The sequence below is a fragment of the Myotis lucifugus genome, unplaced genomic scaffold, assembly GCF_000147115.1.
Source record: "Myotis lucifugus unplaced genomic scaffold, Myoluc2.0 scaffold_55, whole genome shotgun sequence".
In the NCBI taxonomy this organism is placed as follows: domain Eukaryota; kingdom Metazoa; phylum Chordata; class Mammalia; order Chiroptera; family Vespertilionidae; genus Myotis; species Myotis lucifugus.
Genome location: NW_005871103.1, coordinates 3,161,883 through 3,182,823, shown reverse-complemented (window position 1 = coordinate 3,182,823; position 20,941 = coordinate 3,161,883). Strand labels below are relative to the sequence as shown.

The 20,941-nt window shown below is 43.3% G+C and overlaps 1 protein-coding gene across 1 annotated transcript in view; it reads right to left on the bottom strand.

Moving 5' to 3' along the window:
- The window catches only part of LOC102431144 (cadherin-related family member 3), a 79,579-nt gene that overhangs the window by 54,384 nt on the left and 4,254 nt on the right, over positions 1-20,941 (bottom strand). Inside the window, exons 3-7 of the mRNA XM_014456126.1 lie at positions 19,700-19,818; positions 16,278-16,384; positions 9,820-10,016; positions 5,452-5,623; positions 3,470-3,558 (exon numbers count right to left, since the gene is read on the bottom strand). Of these exons, the coding sequence (XP_014311612.1) occupies positions 3,470-3,558; positions 5,452-5,623; positions 9,820-10,016; positions 16,278-16,384; positions 19,700-19,818 (684 nt within the window). The remainder of the gene's footprint in view (positions 1-3,469; positions 3,559-5,451; positions 5,624-9,819; positions 10,017-16,277; positions 16,385-19,699; positions 19,819-20,941) is intronic.

The following is a 20,941-nucleotide window of genomic DNA, read 5'->3' as shown; positions in this document are numbered from 1 at the left end:
TTTAGTGGTACAAACCTGTGAAAAGTATAAGTCCCTCTGAGATTGTGCACCCAGAAATTTCTCACTCTCATACTAGTCCATACTCAGCCTCCAGCATTTCATCAAAATGACCATGTAAGCCGAAACCAGTTTGGCTCAGTGGATAGAGCATCGGCCTGCGGACTGAAAGGTCCCAGGTTCGATTCCAGTCAAGGCCATGTACCTTGGTTGCGGGCACATCCCCAGTAGGAGATGTGCAGGAGGCAGCTGATTGATGTTTCTCTCTCATCAATGTTTCTAATTCTCTATCTCTCTCCCTTCCTCTCTGTAAAAAATCGATAAAATATATTTTTTAAAAAAAACACCATGTAAGTCTTAATACAAGTTATGGATCTGACAGTTTCTGCTTCAAGGAAGCAAAACTTCCTGTGACTCTCTGGATTTAACTGTCTCTCCAGATTTTGGAGTCCTGGTTTCTGTGATATGTCTAAGAAAACTGATTTTTAGTTCATTCATAATAAGAGGTGCCACTTTTTCCCATATCTCAGAACACACCCTTAACTAGAGGGTCAGGGATCTTAAAATATGTGCAGTAGCAATGGTGGTACAGCATGAAAAGTCCTAGTCCTGGAACTTAGGTGGGGTCCAGATATGGGTGAAATCCAGACTTATTACATAAATTACTATAGACCAGTGCCGGGGTTCTTGTCCCAGCATCAAGAAGGGTTCAGGAATCTGGAAAAGGCTGTGTGTAGATGACATAGGAATCCAGAGACTAATAAAGAGTCCGGAGATGAGATATAATTTTGAAAGGCATTGGGGGTCAGAGGACCTTCAGCTAAAGGAACTGAAGACTCCTTCCTTGTCTTGGACCCTTGCTTTTATTAACACAATTTGTCCTAAGGCAAGGTGGAGATAATACACTTCAAAGGGTAAGGTTTCAAAGGGTACAGAAGCATTGTCAGAATGGGGGAATTAGCCTACGGCTGTTCAGGTGTTTGGCCAGTAGGAGGTAATAACATGTAGATTAAGATGCCCTTTAACTGTCTGGCAGCCACAATCAATTTAATGTATCCTATTCAGGTTTGGGGAAATGCCTTTAGCCATTCCCAACAGGTGACTACATGTGTGACTCAACCCTGTTGAGTCCCCAAGTCTCATCAACCTTTTGATGAAACTCTTGAAATTATGACATGCTGGAATTGGTTCTTGGCAGACCAGATCCTCACCTGAAATTTCATCTTTCATCATCATAACAACCCGAGAGATAGGTCACATCATAGCAATCTTCCACTGGATCTAATATAATCTTTCTACTCTGTGGAATGCTAGTTAGTCATTATGTAAAATGCTAACAGGAGTTACATTTTATTTAAAAGTGCCCTGAAAAAAATAATTTTTAAAATATGATTAAATAAACATCTCTCTATTAGAGAAGTCCTCAGGGCATTTAACATGTGCATTTTTAATTTAGAGGAGATGTGGAGACATTATTTCCCGAAATCATTTGATCACAGGATCTTTTATTTTTCTCATGGAGCTTGTGTTTTGTGGAAGCAATTTGAGAATTGTTGGTATGATGGGAAACATATAGGGTTTACAGCAAAATGGATTTGAATTACAACTCCACTACTTACTCTTTTGGCAAATTACTTGAGCTCTATTAACCTAAATATTCCTCATCTATAAATTAAAGACATAATACTCTAACTTATTGATCCATTCATTAATATCAGAGTAGACAATATCATCTACTTCAGGAATTAAATGGGGATTCAATTATATAAAGTATATTCCTGTCACATGATAAACAGTTAACAGTTATTAATTGCAGTATGAGTGTCATATATCAGGCTCCAAACAGTGGTGAGCTCTTGCCCAGATTAGAACAAGTTTTTCTTTGAATCAATATGAAGACAAACAAATGAACATGATTGCCCCGTCACTAGTGCTTGAGCAACAGTATGTCTAAATGTAAGTTTCCATAGCCTATGCCAACTCTAACGTGGCATTCCACGTTTGGTAAAATTCACAAAGAACACTGCATTCGCCTTCCAAACATGGCCCTGGAAGCTTCTCTGCTGAGAAAAGTACAGGGCCAGGGCCAGAGCACTTACTCTATATGAACAGGCATTTGGTAGTCCTTCATTTGAAACAAATTACTTGCATTAATTGGCTATTAAGTCCTTGTAATTGCATGTTAGAGGCATAGCTAAACCCTTTGGGGCCATGCTGTGCTTTCCACCCTAGAATGTCAACATAGTGGTGAGCTGCCATGGAGAACACCAAGGAAGCAATATGATACCCGATTCTCTTATAACTGCAGTTGCTCGGCGCTAGGTTCAGTACTGTAATCTTGAACGTGGTGATTTGGAGCAATATGCGTGATTAGGAGCCTTAATTGCATGTTGTAAAGGAAGCTGTGACCTTTACGGTCCCATTCTGGATGTGGTATTGTTCTACTGGGAGGAGGAGGAGACACGTGGGTGAGGAGGGTTGATAACAGCCGTGTTTTTTTGTGTGTAATTACTTGCGTGTATGCAGTGCTTTTAAAAATCATGTGGACAATGCCCCAAATATTAGTGGCCATCCATTTATTTAAATAAAATTTTGTAAAAGTCAAGTTGTCTTGAATAGTAACCCAGTAGCACTACCAGTAAATTGCAAATGTTGAAAGTATAGATCAACATGTACAATTTTCTAATTTTTAGCCAATTTGGGAAAGGGATACATTAAAAATTTTAAAAAAACATGATATTCTTGTTTACCAGTCCATTAGCTAAAAATGTTACTGCTTAATAATGCCAAAACCATTCCATACAGCATCAAAAATTAAGACAGTGATATAAATTTTGTCATTTGTAAGGTATTTTACAGTTTAAAAATGACTTTTAAGTTCAGTATACGTAATATGAGAGAAAGCAATAGGAGAGAAGACAAAGCATGTAGCCTTTCCCCAACTTTACAGCTAAAACAGGACAGAAATGTTAAATGACTTACAGCAGAGGAGTTAGGAGTTAAAGCCAAGCCTCTTGCCACAGGTCATCACTTCCTCCCTCCCGTGGTATCATAACTGGAAGACACCCACCCTGAAAATAACTGCATTCCTGGGGCATCATAAAGCCCGAGGACGAGGCCCAGCGCTGTGAAATGCAAATTAATTCCGCCAGAAAGCTGCATTGTTTCTCAACAGTGTGTGGGTAGCCAGGGTCCCCAAGAACAAGAGGAAATGGCTGGGCCTTTTCTGTCAATACCCAAGGACTCGCTGGCCCTGCCTGCACAGGTGGAATGCGCTAGAAGGGAAGCAATTACCCAGACAGCCCATCCCTCAGTCATTTCACCTGAAATGTCCTGATGTTTGAGGTGAAAGGTATGTTTGGATCCTGAATTGCCGTAGAATGCACTGAGTATCCCTGTGGTTTTATATGTGAATGCAGCCATACAGAAAACCACCAGGCACTGATATTCTCTGCCCCAAGCCATAAATTACCTCCAAAACAGCATCCTCTGGATCCGCGGCTGCTGCTCTGTAAATGACTGTGCCCGGGGCAGTGTCTTCCAGGATATAAATCTCAGTAACTGCCAGAAAATGGGTGATAGATGTTATAAGCCCCAAAGCCCCTCATCCACTCCTGGATTTTAGATAAAACTGAAGGCACTGTGCTTGCTCAGCACAGACGTTTTCACAGGGTGATTCCCATTAGCCATGATAATCATAGTCATATAATAAAAATAGACACCATTTGTCACATATCTACCGTGTGTCAGGTAGAGAGCAAAGAGATTTATAAATTTAAACAGTAACCATATTGAACGTTTTCTGATTGCTGAGCAATTGACATCATTGGTACGTTATTATTTCCATTTTACTGAGTTTAGAAAGATTGAGTAACTCACTTAAAGTCACCCAAGTAATCTATAAATATAAAAGGCTAATGTGCAAATTGTCCCCTCGGGAGTTCGATAGGGGAGTTTGATCGCTCGCTATGACGTGCACTGACCACCAGGGGGTGGCAAGGAACAAAGAAAGGCCCCAAAGCCAGCAGCCAGCAGCTGGAAGAAAGACCCCGGCTGGCCCTGATCACTGGCCAGGCCTAGGGACCCTACCCATGCACGAATTTTGTGCACCGGGCCTCTAGTATATTAATATTGTCTGATGATTTTATTAATGCCTGTCTTTTCCTCAAGTTTTCCCTCTTTCTATCCATTTTTAAAACTGTGGTGACCACAAACTTGCCCATTTACTGGTCAAACCACTCTCCCGGGGTCAGGAACACTGGGGCACCGGGGCCCTCAGTGCCTGAGGGGATAACCCACCCCGGCAGAAGCTGCCACATCATTCTGCCAGGCGGCACGATTTGTGGATAGCAAAGGAGTCCACAGCCTGTTTGGATCACAGCCAACCTGGCATGAGGCTCACTGTTTCAGAAGGCAAAAGAACACAATTTCCCCTTGAATCTGTCCTTGAGGAGTTTCTCATCTGCTAGGGAAAGGGATGGAAGAAGGCTAACATTTACTCAGCACCATCTGCATGCCCATGGTTGGCAGGGTAACACATTGTCTCGGGTGAGCTCCATGGAGAGGGATTAATATCTGTGTACCCAATGAGGAACTGAGGCTCAGGCAGGATCCATAGCTCTCTCCAGTGTGTGGCCACCCCAACACCTAAACCTCAAGTGATTGTTTTCAATAGAGAACATGACTCATCCACATGCAGATGTTAAATACTTGACTACATAGGAAGTCAGAGATGAGAAAGACAGAGACAAGAGTGAGAGAAAGATTCACATGAGGTGAAAATCAAATGGCGAGAGAGCAAGAAGCTTCTAACTTAATGATACAGACACACTGTTAATTAAATAATCACACCTATAAAAGAGTAACTAGAGTACACAATAATTAAACAGAAAAATAAAGGTTTTTAAACAATTTTTTTTTATTGATTTCAGAGAGGATGGGAGAGGGAGAGAGAGAGATAGAAATATCAAAGATGAGAGAGAATCATTGATTGGCCGCCTCCTGCACGCCCTCTACTGTGGATCGAGCCCACACCCCGGGTATGTGCCCTTGACTAGAATTGAAGCTAGGACCCTTCAGTCTGCAGGCTGACACTCTATCCATTGAGCCACACCAGCGAGGGCAGAAAAATAAAATTTTTAACACTGAGCAAGTTATTTTTCTTCTCTAAGTCTGTGACCTCATCTATACAATACGAATATGAACAGCACCCACCTCCAGAGCTATGCAAATTTCATGAACTAACCCGCCTGAGGCCCTCACTCTCAGGACAGCACCTGCTCCACACTTAGCATCCAGTAGGTAGGTGCCAGCCCTTTAGCATTCGTTTTGTTAGCATCATTCTCCTTACCTCTCCTATAGCCATCACCCTACGAGAGCACAAAGGACCCAGGACACAGCAGCCACACCATGGACCCAGTGGACCCTTCTTCCCCCAAGAGGAGAGCTCTGTACCTTGGTCTCTCTGAGCAAGGACTCCCCTGAAGGTGGGCGGCTCGTTCACATCCGCAATCTGGATTAGAATGGTCTGGGATGCCGTCGCCCCGTGGCTGTCTTTGGCATAGATTATCAAGGAGTACAGGGTCACCGTCTCGAAGTCCAGCTTCGGTGCTCCAGTGGTGAGTAACTACATTACACAAAGGAGTGCAGGGTAATGGAGCGATTGACGGCTTCACGAGGGTGTAGACAGAGTATTCTACATCTATAATCCCCAATACGATTCAGCATTTGTTAAAAATCTTGTGTTTAAAATGTGGAAGCAACATGATCTGATTTACCGAAAACCTCCATGAACAGAGAATTCCCACCTTTCCATGTTACTCTTCCTAACTACAGAGTTTATTGAGTCCCTCTCCCAACTCTCAATTATCAGAGATTATCTTAAGCACTTAACAAACATGTCATTCTCTCCTTTTTAACTGCAAAAAGGATATTATTGGGTGCATTATGCAGATGCAGAAACTGAGGGTGAACAGGTTAAGCAACTTGTCCAGCTTTTCACAGAAAATGCAACAGCTCTGACTCCACCTGACTTTAACCGTTTGAGTCCCAAGCAGCGCGATCGTGCTGCTGAGATTTTATGTCGAGAAAACATACGATTCGTTTGAGTCCCAGGGGGTATTGAAAAAACACTGTCGAAGAATCCCAAACAGCGCAACCGCGCTTTCTCTAAATGAGTACGAAAAGACCCAAACAGCGTGATAGCGCTTGTTTTATTTTATGTCGAGAAATACCAAGCAGCGCGATCGCATGCTTGGGACTCAAACAGTTAAGCTCATGCTCTTAATCATAAGCCTAAACCGCCTTGCACCTGAAATGGATGAAAACGGAGCCAGGCATTGCTCTCAGTTCTTCACCTCATTTAAACACGAAAAAAAAAGTTATGAGGGAGATACTATTATTACCACCATTTCACAGATTATAGGTTATATAATACAGCTGGGAAAGTCACGCTGCAGGAAGAGGAAGGCCTGGCCCTGACTCCTGCCCCAGGACCTTTGCACTGACCAGCACTATGACTGGTAGTAACACCTGAGTGCTACCCTCCCACAGCCATGAGAAGTCAGTCATGCATGCATATTGGGCAGCTCTCCTCCCCTGGACACTTAACACAGAATGGACACTTTATCTCTTTGGTTCACAGAGCAAAGGCTTTTCTCATCCTCATGATACCACCAGTGAGGACACAGAGGCTCAGAAGTTAGAAGCCCGAGTTATGCAGCTCATACATGACAGAGCTGACATTTAAAGCCAGGTCTCCCTGACTCTAATACAGCGGTTCTCAACCTGTGGGTCGCGACCCCTTTGGGGGTCAAATGACCCTTTCACAGGGTTCGCCTAAGACCATCGGAAAACCCGTATGTAATTACATATTGTTTTTGTGATTCATCACTATGCTTTAATTATGTTCAATTTGTAACAATGAAAATACATCCTGCATATCAGTATTTACATTATGATTCATAACAATAGCAAAACTGCAGTTATGAAGTAGCGACGAAAATAATTTTATGGTTGGGGGTCACCACAACATAAGGAACTGTATTAAAGGGTCGAGGCATTAGGAAGGTTGAGAACCACTGCCTAAAGTCTTTTCTTCTCAGCACACCCTGATGCTTTGATGCGTTAATTTAACGCTATAGCCTGATTTGAAGATGTATGGGATTTCGAGCTGTGATAAAGGACTTTCTTGCCCCAGGAGCCTAGGGCAGACCCTCCTGCTGGGGTTCCCTTTGCCCTGGGAACCCCTGGGGGCAGCACCTGTCCTCCTTGCTCCCTGGCACTTTATACAATACCAGGCTTTTCACCAAATGCTTACTGAATTTTTAAAAACACAAATGCTTATTCTTTACACTTGGCAGTGGAAGAAGGCAGGAAGGTGGCTGAAGTTCCCCCCTGGGTGATTACCCCCGTCCGAGAAAAGTACTTGCATGCAGGGTACCTTGAATTCCTCTTCTATCCTGCCAGTGCCCGCCATTTATTCTGCTCAGTGACAGGTAGCAATTTGGTGATTACATAACCGGAGCACGCCTTGACTCATCTCCATGAGATTTTGATTTATCTATGTAATCAGCTCACTGCAAGCTCTGCTGTTGTTTCTCCAGGAGATTAGCTTGGCTCTGGCAATTTTTTTTTTTTTTACAGCCTTCCCAGTAGCCCCTCCTAAGCTCAGCTTTTTGCAAACTGAATAAGCCTATATCCTGCAAGGAAAGAAGTTCAAGAAAGGATAATAATATGCTAAACCTCAAATAGAACAGAGTATGCCCTTTTACACTGGAATGCTGTAGAGACAAATATCCGCTCATTGCGTTCTGCCTTTATCTGCAGATTTTTTCCATGATAGAAAACTTTCATAATTGAACTGTTTCTAAAGCTCTCCAGAGCTGGTCTATGATACAGTTATTACAACGTGACTTTCTTATAGTTTTATTATCTGTAGTTTGACAATAGTGCCGAATATTGAGGTATAAATATATGTATTAGGTAACTGCTGCTCTGTGTTCATTCTTTTTATGGGCCAAGCACTGAGGTGGCACTTGGCACACATTATCTGACAGGACCTACTTAGCAAGCCCTGAGTGAAGTCTTATTATTATTAATCTCTTCGTACAGAAAAATAAAAATAAAAAACACCAAAGCACAGAAAAGTCAAGTAACTTACCCAAGGTCACCTTGCTGCTAGTTGGAGGAGTTGTGGTTTAATCCTAGGCTTGTCAGCCCCTAAAACCTATGCTGAGAACAGCTAGGATTTACTACCTTATAGAAAAAAAAACAAAGCTAAACTAAAGAAAAATCAATACGCTTAACTATTGAACACTCTTTGCTGACATTTTGCTGTTTAGATTCACTTTAAAATCTGATAAGTGCATGCACAGCATTTTGTACTTCACTGAAGTTGGAAGCAAATTTAAAATCTAACCGTCCCAAGGTTTGGCCAGGGCACTCAGAAACCTCCTACTAGACAGGTTCTGCCCCTCACAGCAGCCAGCGTGGGCCCCGTAACATGTAAGCAAATCATCTCTTTTTTTCCACAAAACTCCCCAGTGGTTTCTTAGATGTGGTGGCAGATTGCATGTCCCCAATCCTTTAGCCTTTCCTATAACATGTCCTTTGCCGTGTGACTTTGCAATTCCCCCACTCAGAGCATTATGTGTATCTCCACCCCATGGCATGGACACGTGACCGGAACAGAGAGGTTATGTCATTTGCCCAAAGCGATAAATACAAAACAGGATCTGAACCCAGGTAGTCTGACTCCAGAGTCCCTGGCTCTTAACCACTTTCATACTTTGTCTCATGATGCACTACGATTGGTCACTTAGGCATCTGTCCTCTCTACCAGTTTCAGAATCTCTTAAAACCAGGAGCCAGTTCTGATCCCCCTACATAAGACTCTTCACTCCTAAGGACTTCATTGCTCAGAGCACGGCAAGCAGCATGAGCTTCACGCTCATCTGGTCCCCTTACTCCCGGGTCCCATGGGAGGATGCAGAGGGTCCGGGTGGATGCTGCGCCTGCAGCAGGCTCGCATCATATTTGAGGAACCCTGAGCTTAGGAAACCCAAATCTTCTCAAATGAGCAGTAAGCCTGCCTGAACTTTACCTCGGGGGAAATTAGCTTTATTATACCAGATGGTAAATGAACTTCCTAAGGAGGCTCACAGCCCTGCGGGCTCTGCCTCCCCCCTCCTTAACAGCCTACTTAACAGCCTAATCTCTCACCACACTTCCCCATCAGCTCCGGCCACTTTGGCCTCCTCTTGGTCTCACCACCTCACTACACTCCTTGCCACAGGGCCTTTGCACATGCTCGACCTGGAGTTTCTCTCTCTCTCTCTCTCTCTCTCTCTCTCTCTCTCTCTCTCTCTTCACCTATTTAATTCTTATTCATTCTGAAGAGTGCTTATCATGTAGCTCTTCCTCAGGGAAGCCTGATAGGTCCAATGTCCCCCTTAGGTGCATTCACAGACCTGCAGGCCTGTCTTTCACGGCTCTTATTACACTCACACTTTTATACTTGTGTGAGTGTTCACTTTATTAGTGGAGCTCCCTGTGAACCAGTAAACGCCATGAAGGTGAGGACGGAGTTCCACCAAGAGAGCCCCAGGGCCTCGCCCCGTGTCCGAGGAGGTCCTCAATAGATCTCTGTAACATAAATGCATCTTGATATCCTCAAGAATTTTTAGAGGGTCTGGAACATCCTGGGGTCCCAATGAGTGGGAGCTAAACAATATGAGTAGAAGGTAAGAAGGGCAAGGACGGCAGTTTCATTTTAGAACCCTTGTGGTACCAAGTGATGATACTGTTTGCCTCGATACTTACTTCCCACTGATGTGTGGATCGACGAGACAGCACGAACGGGTGGACTACAGGGTCGGCATTAACGATAACAGGATCTCCAATCAGAGAAGCGGAAGGTGAGGCAGACACAGTGATTATGGCAACCCGTGTATGTTCAGAGACATTCTCCAGAACAGGGCTGCCATTTTCGATGACAAAATCTGGAAAAGCTAGAACATCTTCGAGGGAAAACAAAATGTTACTTTTATAGGGGTTTTTGCAATGCTTCCCGACCTCTTCCATATTTTAAAACCACAAAGAAAGCATACAATAAATACTTACAGTTCCTTTTTTTATTACAAGTCATAAAGTCAGCTAAGGAGGCTTACCAGTAGTAGGATCAATAAGAACTGTGAAGGAGCTGAGGCCTTACCCTAATCTCCAGCTAACAGGTTAGGCCGCCCAGCCTCACGGATGCTGGCAGGACACACAGACTCCATGGTCAGAGACTGTGAGCGTTAATTCTATGTGTCCGTCTGACTGGACCACAAGGTGCCCAGACATGTGGCCATTCTTGTGGACATGCCTGTGAGCGTGATTCTGAATGAGATTACATTTGAATCAAGGCCCTTGAATTCGGGCAGAATGCTATGAGCTGAATTGTGTCCCCCCAAAGTTCTTATATTGAAACTCTAACCTCCAATGTGTCTGTAGCTGGAGACAGGGTCTTTAGGAGGTACAGTAATTAAGGTTAGATGAGGTTATAGGGGTGGGGCCCATAACTGATAGGACTGTGGCCTTATAAGAAGAAGCAGATCTCTCTGTTATACTTGATAAATGACTCCTATTAAAAGTATATTTCCTTTAGTTTGGAAAAAAATTAATAAAATTACATAGAATTTTTTACCTCCCCTCAAAAAATAAATAATAGAGGCATTCACATTAAGAGTATATACGCATGCTCTTCCACATTGATGAATAAGGGCTTCATGCTTGCTTCTTCTCTCCCACCCCAGACACTCCCAGCCTCATAGGAGGAGTCGTGCATCCAGAAGGAGGAAGGACACCCACACTGTCAGCGCCCCGCCCACCCTCCTTCATTTATCATTCCAGGGCACACAGCTTCCAACTGCTGACATTGCCACCTTTCTGCCTGATGGTGTCCTCTAACCCTGAAGTGCTGGAGAATTAATGCGTCTTTCTTTTTTTTCTCCATTCAAAGATCCTCTGAGTTATTTCATGAATCTCTTTTAAAGATGGTTGCAAGCCTCTCTCCAGTTATAAGTATTTTCATCATCCTCTTTCCTGATTCAACAAATTCTCTTCTGCTTCTACACATGTGCCTAAGGTCACAATACATCCTTTCTGTTTAGGAAATGATCTGAAAATTTCTGAGCCATGAAATTTGTAAGTGGGAAATTTAATTTCTGCTCATTGATTTCCCTCTGGAACCGCACTTCCAAGTCTTATTCAGGATTTTTTCTCCACAGCTCAGCTGTGCATTCTGTTGGGGGTAGATATGTGTATGCTGAGGTGGGGGGTTGTGGTTATTTAGCAAAGTATGATGTTTGGGGGTTGTGATAGAGTAATGACCCCACGCAAAGTGCTTCCTAACCCCCAGAACCTCTGAGTATGTCATGTTACTTGGCAAAAGGGACCTTGCAGCCGAAACCGGTTTGGCTCAGTGGATAGAGCGTCGGCCTGCGGACTGAAAGGTCCCAAGTTCGATTCCGGTCAAGGGCATGTACCTGGGTTGCGGGCACATCCCCCGTAGGAGATGTGCAGGAGGCAGCTGATCGATGGTTCTCTCTCATCGATGTTTCTAACTCTCTATCTCTCTCCCTTCCTCTCTGTAAAAAATCAATAAAATATATTTTTTTTAAAAAAATTTAAAAAGGGACCTTGCAGATGTGATGATCTTGAGATGGGAGATTATCCTGAATGATCTGGGTGACCCCAATATAACCATAGGGTCCTTAAAAGTGAAAGAGGAAGCAGAAAAGAAAGTCAGAAGGCGATGTGAAAGGTGATCAGAAAGATGCAAACTGTTTGGCTTTTAACATGAAGGAAGGTATGACTAACCGAGGAATCTGGTTTTTAACATGAAGGAAGGTATGACTAACTGAGGAATCTGGTTTTTAACACAGAGGAAGGTGTGACTAACTGAGGAATGTGTGTGGCCACTGGATGCCGGAAAAGGCAAGGAAATGGACGTGGCCCTAGAGACTCGAGAAAACGCAGATATGCCAGTACCTTGATTTTAGCCAGGGAGACCCATGTCAGACTTCTAACTGCAGAACTGAAGTTCATTTATGTTGACTTAAGTCACCACCAACTTTGTGGTAATTCGTTACAGCAGCAAAAGAAAACTAATACAGGGCTCGTGTAGATTATATAAATAAGCATCTTTTACATGATTGAGCTACCCACAGTGCACTAAAACTGAAGTCAAGTAACAGCACTCTTTTTCTCAAACTCCTTTAGCAGCTTTTCATCTCACACAGAGTGAAAGCCAAGTTCATGTGCTGGCCTCCAGGCCCCACGTGACTGACAAAGCCCTTCTTCATTTGGCCTCATATTCTACACTCTTGCCCTCATGTCCTCTGCTCCAGACACACACGTTTCTGTTCCTTAAACACATGCAGCAGGTCTTGCCTCAGGACCTTTGCCCTTACATTCTCCCTGCCCAAAATCCATCTCCCCTGGATACCCACTTCTCATGTACACACATCCTTTAGGACTCTGTTATATGCACTGTCCCTGTGTCAGAGAGTCTTCCCAGGCCGTTCTTATATAAAATAACATCTCCTGCTCTTGCAGGTGAAAATTATAAAATGTCATATATTATTTGCTTACTTTTATTTTACTTACTTATATGTGTATTTTCTGCCTCCTTCCTCCCACCTCAAATACAAGCTTCCTGAAATTGAGGACTTCCATATGTGAGGTCCCTGCTATATCGCAGGACCAAGAACCGTGTCTGGCCACAGTAGGCACTTAATAAATATTTATTTAATGAATAAGTGAAAAAATAAATGAATGAAATTATTCATTTTGCTGACTGAAGTACATCAATTACTAGTACATACTATTGACCTATCCCTCAAGACCTTCTTATTTGGTGACGCTGTCTGTATATGAAAAGTCGCAACTTTCTTGCCATTTCACTGGTTATTTTCTATTTGGTTTTATAGGTTGAGTCATGTCAAGAGTGACTTCTGCATCTGATGATACCTTGTCGCCATTGCATTAAAGAATAAATTGGCCTGGCTGGTGTGGCTCCGTGGTTGAGTGTTGACCTATGAACCACGAGGTCATGGTTCGATTCCTGGTCAGGGCACATGCCCAGGTTGCCAGCTTGATCCCCAGTGTGAGGTGTGCAGGAGGCAGCCAATCAATGATTATCTCTCATCATTGTTGTTTCTATCTCTCTCTCCCTCTCCCTTCTTCTCTGAAATCAATAAAAAAAATATTTTTTAAAAAAGAATAAATTGATTTGGGATTTTCCTCAATTATTTTTATGTGCTGAAATTTTGGGAATACTTAGTTTTCCACTGAAAAACAGCTCAATACCTGAATGTATAATAATCTCTAGGAAAGAGAACAATAATTTTCTGAGCGTATTAACTCATCCATTAAACTGTTATCTAAATAAGTAAAGTTGACATTTTATTATGCATCTACTGTCAGAATAGTTCCATAATAAACTCCCTACTCTCTGAAATTAAATTAATAAGCCAAAATAAAAAGAATCAAGCCTGGCTGGTGTGGTTCAGTAGTCGATTCTAGGTTGGGGCACATGCCCAGGTTGCAGGCTTGATCCCAGTGTGAGGCATACATGAGGCAGCTGATCAATGATTCTCTTTCATCACTGATGTTTCTCTCCCTCTCCCTGCCTCTCTGAAGCCAATAAAATATAATTAAAATAAATAAATAAAAAGGATCAAAAGGATGGTAGGCTTATAGAAGAATGGAGATCCAGAGGCTACCCCTTTATACCCAAGGACAAAAGGAGATTTGAAAAAAAACTAGTTGTACCTTTAACGGAGATAGTAAAATAATGCCCAGTAACTGCGTACAGGACATCAGGGATTAGTGGGGACTGTGGTGAAACCAAAAGTTTGTTCCTACCTAATGGAGGCAGCTGCTACTTGCCCACATGGGAATGTGATCTGAGTTATTTTTTGTGAGGATCCTAAAATGGAGATGTTTTGGTGAAATATTTTGCTATTCAAAACACCTGGTGTCCTCAATGCATTGAAAGTCTCTAGTTTGATGTAATACCCTTTGTAATACTTTTAGCAATAAATAAAAATAAAAAAAGAAAGTCTAGTTTGTGACCTCAGGTTTAACATAAAAATCTTCACCCATGAAAAAAGCAAATTAGAACAAGTTAAATTAAAATATAATCTTCCTTAGATTTCATTATATCCTTACTTTACTAAATGTCCCACCCACTGAGTTGATGGTATCAATTCACCTGATGTTTCCATTTCAACGAGACGGATGCACACACAAAACCGGAGCAGTGGATTCAAGTAGAGTATCCCATAACTTCAGAAAATTCTGCTTAAAGGTTATCTAGGACTATAGAACAACCCTGTCCAATATGTAATTTAATTTAAAAGTTTCTAGTAACCACATTTTAAAAGTTTTTTTAAGTGAATTTAGTTTGAATATTATATTTTATTTAACCAAATGCATTCAAAATATTATCATTTCAACATGTGATCAACATCCTATATAATAAAAGCCTAATATGCTAAGTGTCTGGTTGTCTGGTCATCTGTTCAACCAATCAAACGTAATATGCTAATGATATGCTAAGGCTGCTCAACCGCTCACTATGATGTGCACTGACCACCACGGGGCAGATAGTCAACCCGTCGACCAGTCGCTATAACATGCACTGACCACAAGGGGGCAGACGCTCCAACTGGTAGGTTAGCTTGCTGCTGGGGTCCAGCCAATCAGGACTAAGCAAGAGGGATAGACATGCCCTGGAACCCTCCCACAGTCCCTCCTTGGCTGGCCAACTGCCCACGTCTCTCCCCGCCCCCAATCATGCACTGGCGGGGTCCCTTGGCCTGGCCTGCATCCTCTCACAATTTGGGACCCCTTGGGGGGTGTTGGAGAGCTGGATTCAGCTGGATCCCACAGGCCAGGCCAAGGGACCCCACTGGTGCACAAATTCGTGCACCGGGCCTCTAGTTTCTAATAAGTTTATGTTAATAAGGTAATTTACATTGTTTTATTCATACAAAATCTTCAAAATCCAGTGTGTGTTTTACACTTATATCTCAATTCCAACTGGCCACATTTGTGTAGTGAATAATCACAATTGGATGGTGGTTACCATACTCAGCAGCACAGCTGTAGAAGTTCAGTGTTGTTTTTGCAAATATAACCATTTGTTTTTATCAGAAATATCAAATCTAATCATGCCTAACTAAAGTATTTGGAAGTTAGAGAGCTTTTTCAGTTTTCAGATAACCATCATTTATTCTTAGAATATTGACCATATTTTACTTGACTTTTTATTGGCAATAGTGACATTTTGGCTTTTATCCAATTCTAGATGTGCCTGGTTCTAAATAAAATGGCTAAATTCATTAATTGAGTTATTTTATGAAATCAATCCATGCAACGGTAAGGAAAAAAAATCACTTAAACCAATGTCTTGATGTTATGCATTCAAAATTTGGGTAATTAATTTTAAATTCTTGGGTCTGATTTTTTACTTTAATGTAATATATACTCATTTTTAAAAAATCAAACAATACAAAGTAAAAGTTTTATCATCTCCCACTCATTTCTCCTCACCTCTGCTGCTCTACTATATTCCACTCCCAGTCTCTAAAAACTACACTGTTAAATATTTTGTATATATTCTTCTAGAACACTCTGTGTGCATGTATGTATAGATAGATCTTTCTTAAGGGATCTTCTTAGGTTCAGAATTTTAGGACCTCCTGTCGCCACTCCCAGTACACCCTGGATTATCTTTTACCTGCACATCAAAACACACAGATCTGCCTCCTCCTTTTAATGACATACTATGTCCATAGTATGTCTGGACCATTTATTTAATCCTGTATTGATGAACATGTAGGTTGCTCCATTTTTTGCCATTACAAATAAGCCTACATACATCCTTCTGTCCTTAAGTGTTTCCGTAGTCTAGGTTCCCAGAGGTGGGATGCTGGCTCTGAGACCTGGTAGATATTCCCAAAATGCCCTCCAATGAACTTGCACCTGCCTACACCCAGGTCATGTGCCTCTGAGAGGACATTTGGACTGAAACGTAGACTTTCCAACATGGCACAGCCCAGGGCCCTTGACAACTTCCAAGACTAACACTGAGAAGTTACTAAAGAAGGGAAAAGCAAACCAAATGACTGTCTCAAAGCTGCATGATAGGAGTCCAAAGTTAAAGATACCAAAAAAACCAAAAAACCAAACAACAACAAAAAAACCCACACAAAGTTAAAGATACCAACCTGGGGCAGCAGCCAACAGCACAAGCAAGTGAAAGAAAGGCATCGTGCAGCGGAAAGCCTCCTGCCTCCTCAGCAGCACTCCGCTGCAGCGCTCGCCTTCCCTGATTCTGGGGAGTGGCACCCTCTTGGCGGGGAGTCTTCTCCAGAGAAACGTTCTGTCTCTAAGTGCCCTGTATACACTTCCTCATGACACAGTCCTTGCTGAGTGATCTGTAAAGCGACACCTTCTTCTCTCAAAGGGACAAAAGCTCCAGTCAGGAGATGTGCCTGAACAAGGGGCAAAGTCCCCAATTCACATTCTTCTACATGCAAAGGCCTCCCGAAGCCTGGTGACTCTGGGGTGACCAGGATGTGTGGGGACACCAGGAAATGGTCAGCGCACTAGACGCACTCATTTTCAAAGGATTTTGATTTAAAAGACTCCAGGTCACTAAGGTACATTGTCCCGCCTGGTTCTATGTGTTGATGTTTCAGACTTGGAATGAGACCCAGACTCTCTGCTTGCCAAGTGTGCAGAAGGCTTACAAGTTGCTAAGTGAGATTAGCATGCAACCAGATCGGGATAAGATGCAAACACTAACCACCAGTCAAAGGTCAATAGGATGCAAGTTAACACCTGTAAGTTAAAGTTTGGGGGGAAATCAGCTTTAGGGCCACTATTGGAAAAGATCTGGCTGGCTGTCTGCAGACAACATATGAAAAGATCTCTGGAGGCAGAAAATTGGTGATTCACAGGCTAAATATGACCTGCAGACCACATTTTAATTTTTTAAAAATATTTTTTTATTGATTTCAGACAGGAAGAGAGAGAGAAACATCAATGATGAGAGAGAATCCTTGATCAGCTGCCTCCTGCACATCCCCTACTGGGGATCAAGCCCGCAACCCAGGCATGTGCCCTTGACTGGAATGGAACCTGGGACCCTTCAGTCCGCAGGCCAACGCTCTATCCACTGAGCCAAACCAGCTAGGGCCAGACCATGTTTTTAAATGCACAGAGCTTCTTAAAAATTTGAAGTTCAATAAGATTTGATTGGTCCAGCTCTCTGCAGTTTACCACCATTCCTACCCCTTCCAGCCACACCCCACAGCTTCTCACATTTACCTGCCTGGCCCCTGCAGGGATTCCTGTTTGCAATCTCTTACTTAGAGGTTTCAATCAATTACTATCTCCATAGGAGTCAACTGTTGTTATGGTTACCTAAACAGGATTATGCGGTCTCAGATATGTCCAACAGAAGGGTAATGTGGAGAACAAAGGGAGATTGTGTTTTTACCAGACTTTGCCCTGCTCTGGCTTTTGGGCTTTTCAGAGGGACAGTTACAAATGGCCAGGGAATGATGGTGTGGGTCTGACTCCAAGACACACCCTATGAAGGATGGTTGCAAAGAAAAGAAGACCCTTGAATTCATGCCCTTCTCTCTAGCTCCCTTACCTAACTGTGGTCGGCAGTTAGACAGACATGAGCAGAGCAAGGACGATGGGCCAGGTACAGAAACTCCCCAGGGCAGAAACCCCCAGATGCCCAGCAAGGGGCAAAACTAGGAAAACAAGAACCTCACCGCAGGGTAACCTGTCCTCCCCTAGCATATCAGTGGTTGTGGGGTTTGGACCCTTGACCTTTTCCTCCCTAAAGATAACATTTCGGCCTCAGTTATATTTCAGCTCCAGGCCCAGAAAAGCAGCAAAATCAGACAAGTGACGCTGTGGCTGCCTCAGGACCAGCTGCACTGCCTGATGACCCCCAGCCCTGGCACTGACCAGTCAGTGGAGATCACAGCCCTGAAAGAGCACAGCTGGGAAGCTGATGAATATTCTGTTGGGACCCTCCCCTGGGCCTCCCCTAAGATTTCCACCTGCAAGAGAGAGAGGGAGAGAGATGCTCTGGATGAAGGACCCAGTGCGCACTCTCCCCCAGGGGAGCACGCCCACGCCATTCCCTCCCCCCTTCTTCCCTCTAAGGGACCCCAGGAGACTTGCAATCAGGGGAGCAATGAGCAGTAGCAGCTTGGCTAGGGCTAACCTCTTGACCCCTTTCCTTCAAGGCCCCCTGTGCTCTGACTTCTCAGTGAGCCAGAGGAGCCCAGCCTAGGCACTCCCATTACTCCTTCTATGCACCTCCCTGGTTTCTCTGTCCTAAGTGTATTTTTGCTGCCGCCAACAAATTCCTACTTGCTTCACTGCACTTTGTGTCTTGACTGAAATCTTTCCTTCAAGGGGACAAGGTCTTGTGGTCTCGCCAGTAACAAAACCACTACAATCTCACCCTTGAGACTGCCACAACCTCCCCTTCCAGTCCAGAACCTCCCTCTCTCCACTCACTGCCTCATACCCAGTTCATTTCAGCATTGTACCTCCTAATATTCCCGAGTTTTCTCCTAGCATCTTGTATCAGTGCCTGGCATGCTTTATCTCTTAGTTAACATGTTTAGTGTCTTTCTCCTCCACTAGGATGCAATTCTGGGGCTGGGATTCCACTTGTTTTGTTCAAGGCTGAATCCCCATTACACAGAATAAATATATATTGACTAGCTCTGTAAAAAACTATCAAATTCAAAAAAAACCCCAAACTATCAAATTCATGGAGACAGGCAGATTGTGGTTTCAAGGCAGGGGGAGGATGGAGAGTTACGGGTACAGAGTTTCAGTTTTGCAACATGAAAAAAGTTTAGGAGATGAATGGTGATGATGGTAGCACAACGATGTGAATATATTAATGACACTGAACTGTACATTTAAAAGTGGTTAAGATGGTAAACTTAAGTTGTGTATATTTTACTTCAATTAAAATCTGCATTGCTCTGAAGGTCAAGATCAAGACCGTGAATTGTTCTGTGGGATCCAGCAGCTCTGCCCTCCTTAGTCCAGCTCCTCACCTCCATGGGCTCCTCACCACGGCCACCCCAACTACCTTCCACCTTCTCTGGAGCATCTGACTCCTTCCACCCGGGGCTTTGGGAGCCGTGCCTCCTCTTCCTGGGACAGACAGGTCTTCACACAACCTGCTCTTTCTCCTCGCTGGGCTCTCAGGCCAGGGACAACTCCTGTGAAGGTGACCTTCACTCTATTGTCCTTTCCTACTTTCTTCATGACACTTGCCACTAGCCAAAGCTAATTTATTTCCTCCTGTGTTGTCAGCCTCTCCCCCAGCATTTTAAGTTCTGTTAGTTAGGGATACTGTGTGTTGTTCACTGTGCTTTCCCAGGTGTCGAGAGGAGCATCAGCATGCACTAGGCATTCGGACAGTTGCCAGGTAACAATGAATAAAACATCCCCTGAAGGTAGCAGCTACTATTCCCATTTCACAGATAGGAAAATGGAGGTCCAGAGAAGTTTTGCCACCTGCCCAAGGTCCCATAGCTTATAAGGGACAGAGCTAGAATTTAAAATCAAGTTTGGCTCCAATTCGTGTCCTTGGTACCCCAGCTCTTCTCGCTGTTCTTCTCCCTGTCCCACTCCTACGAGCTCCATCATCTGCGTCAGACTCCTTGAAAAACCAGTGCATCTTGTCACAGAAGCCGAAGCAGCAAATGCTTTAGCCTGTTGCACACACACGTACACACACAGATTTGCACACTCATAGACATGTGCAAACAGACATACACATACACAAATCAAAGTCAGCTCTTCTTTCCTAATATAAAATCAACCTCATTCATCCAGATTGTTGACAAAATACAACAGAATGAATACAGCTATTCCCATAACCGAGTGGCAATAATTGGGCCATGGTTAAAGAAAACGCTTATTCATGTATTTGTTCATTCACGCCCCTATTATTTATTGTGCTCTGGGGATTCCAGTGGATGAGGGAAAGCAGGCCAGGTGGAACCACACACCCATCTGGCTAAAGCACATCAGGTTCTGTGATTCAGTGTTTCTAAAAGGACCACCTGCATCTAGTCTCCTATGAGCGCTTTTCTATCCCTACTTTACAGATGAGAAAGGAAGGACAGCCCTAGCTGGTTTGGCTCCGTGGACAGAGCGTCAGTTTGAGAACTAAAAGAGTCCCGAGTTCGATTCCAGTTAAGGCAGTGGTTCTCAACCTTCTGGCCCTTTAAATACAGTTCCTTGTGTTGTGACCCAACCATAAAATTATTTTCGTTGCTACTTCATAACTGTAATGTTGCTACTGTTATGAATTGTAATGTAAATATCTATTATGCAGGATGGTCTTAGGCGACCCCTGTGAAAGGGTCGTTCGACCACCAAAGGGGTCGCTACCCACAGGTTGAGAACCGCTGAATTAAGGTCACATGCCTGGGTTGCAGGCTCGATCCCCAGTGTGGGGCTTGCAGGAGGCAGTCGATCAATATTCTCTCTCATCATTGATGTTTCTATCTCTCTCTTCCTCTCTGAAATCAATAAAAAAATATTTTTTTAAAAAATAAAAGAAAGCAAGCACAGACAGGTTGAATTGATGAAGGCCACACAGCTGAGCAGCAGCAAGAACCCAGCTGTAATGTGCAGCCAAGGTTTGAGACCCACTGCCTCAGTGTTATATATCTCATTTTTCACCATGTTTACATTCCTCCCCCCAGGACTGGAACAGCAAGAGCCTTGCTTGCTACTCAAAGTGTGGCTTGTGAGTCAACATTATCAGCATCACCTGGAGGCTTGTTAGAAATTCAAATTATCGGATTTCACCCAGACCTATTGTATT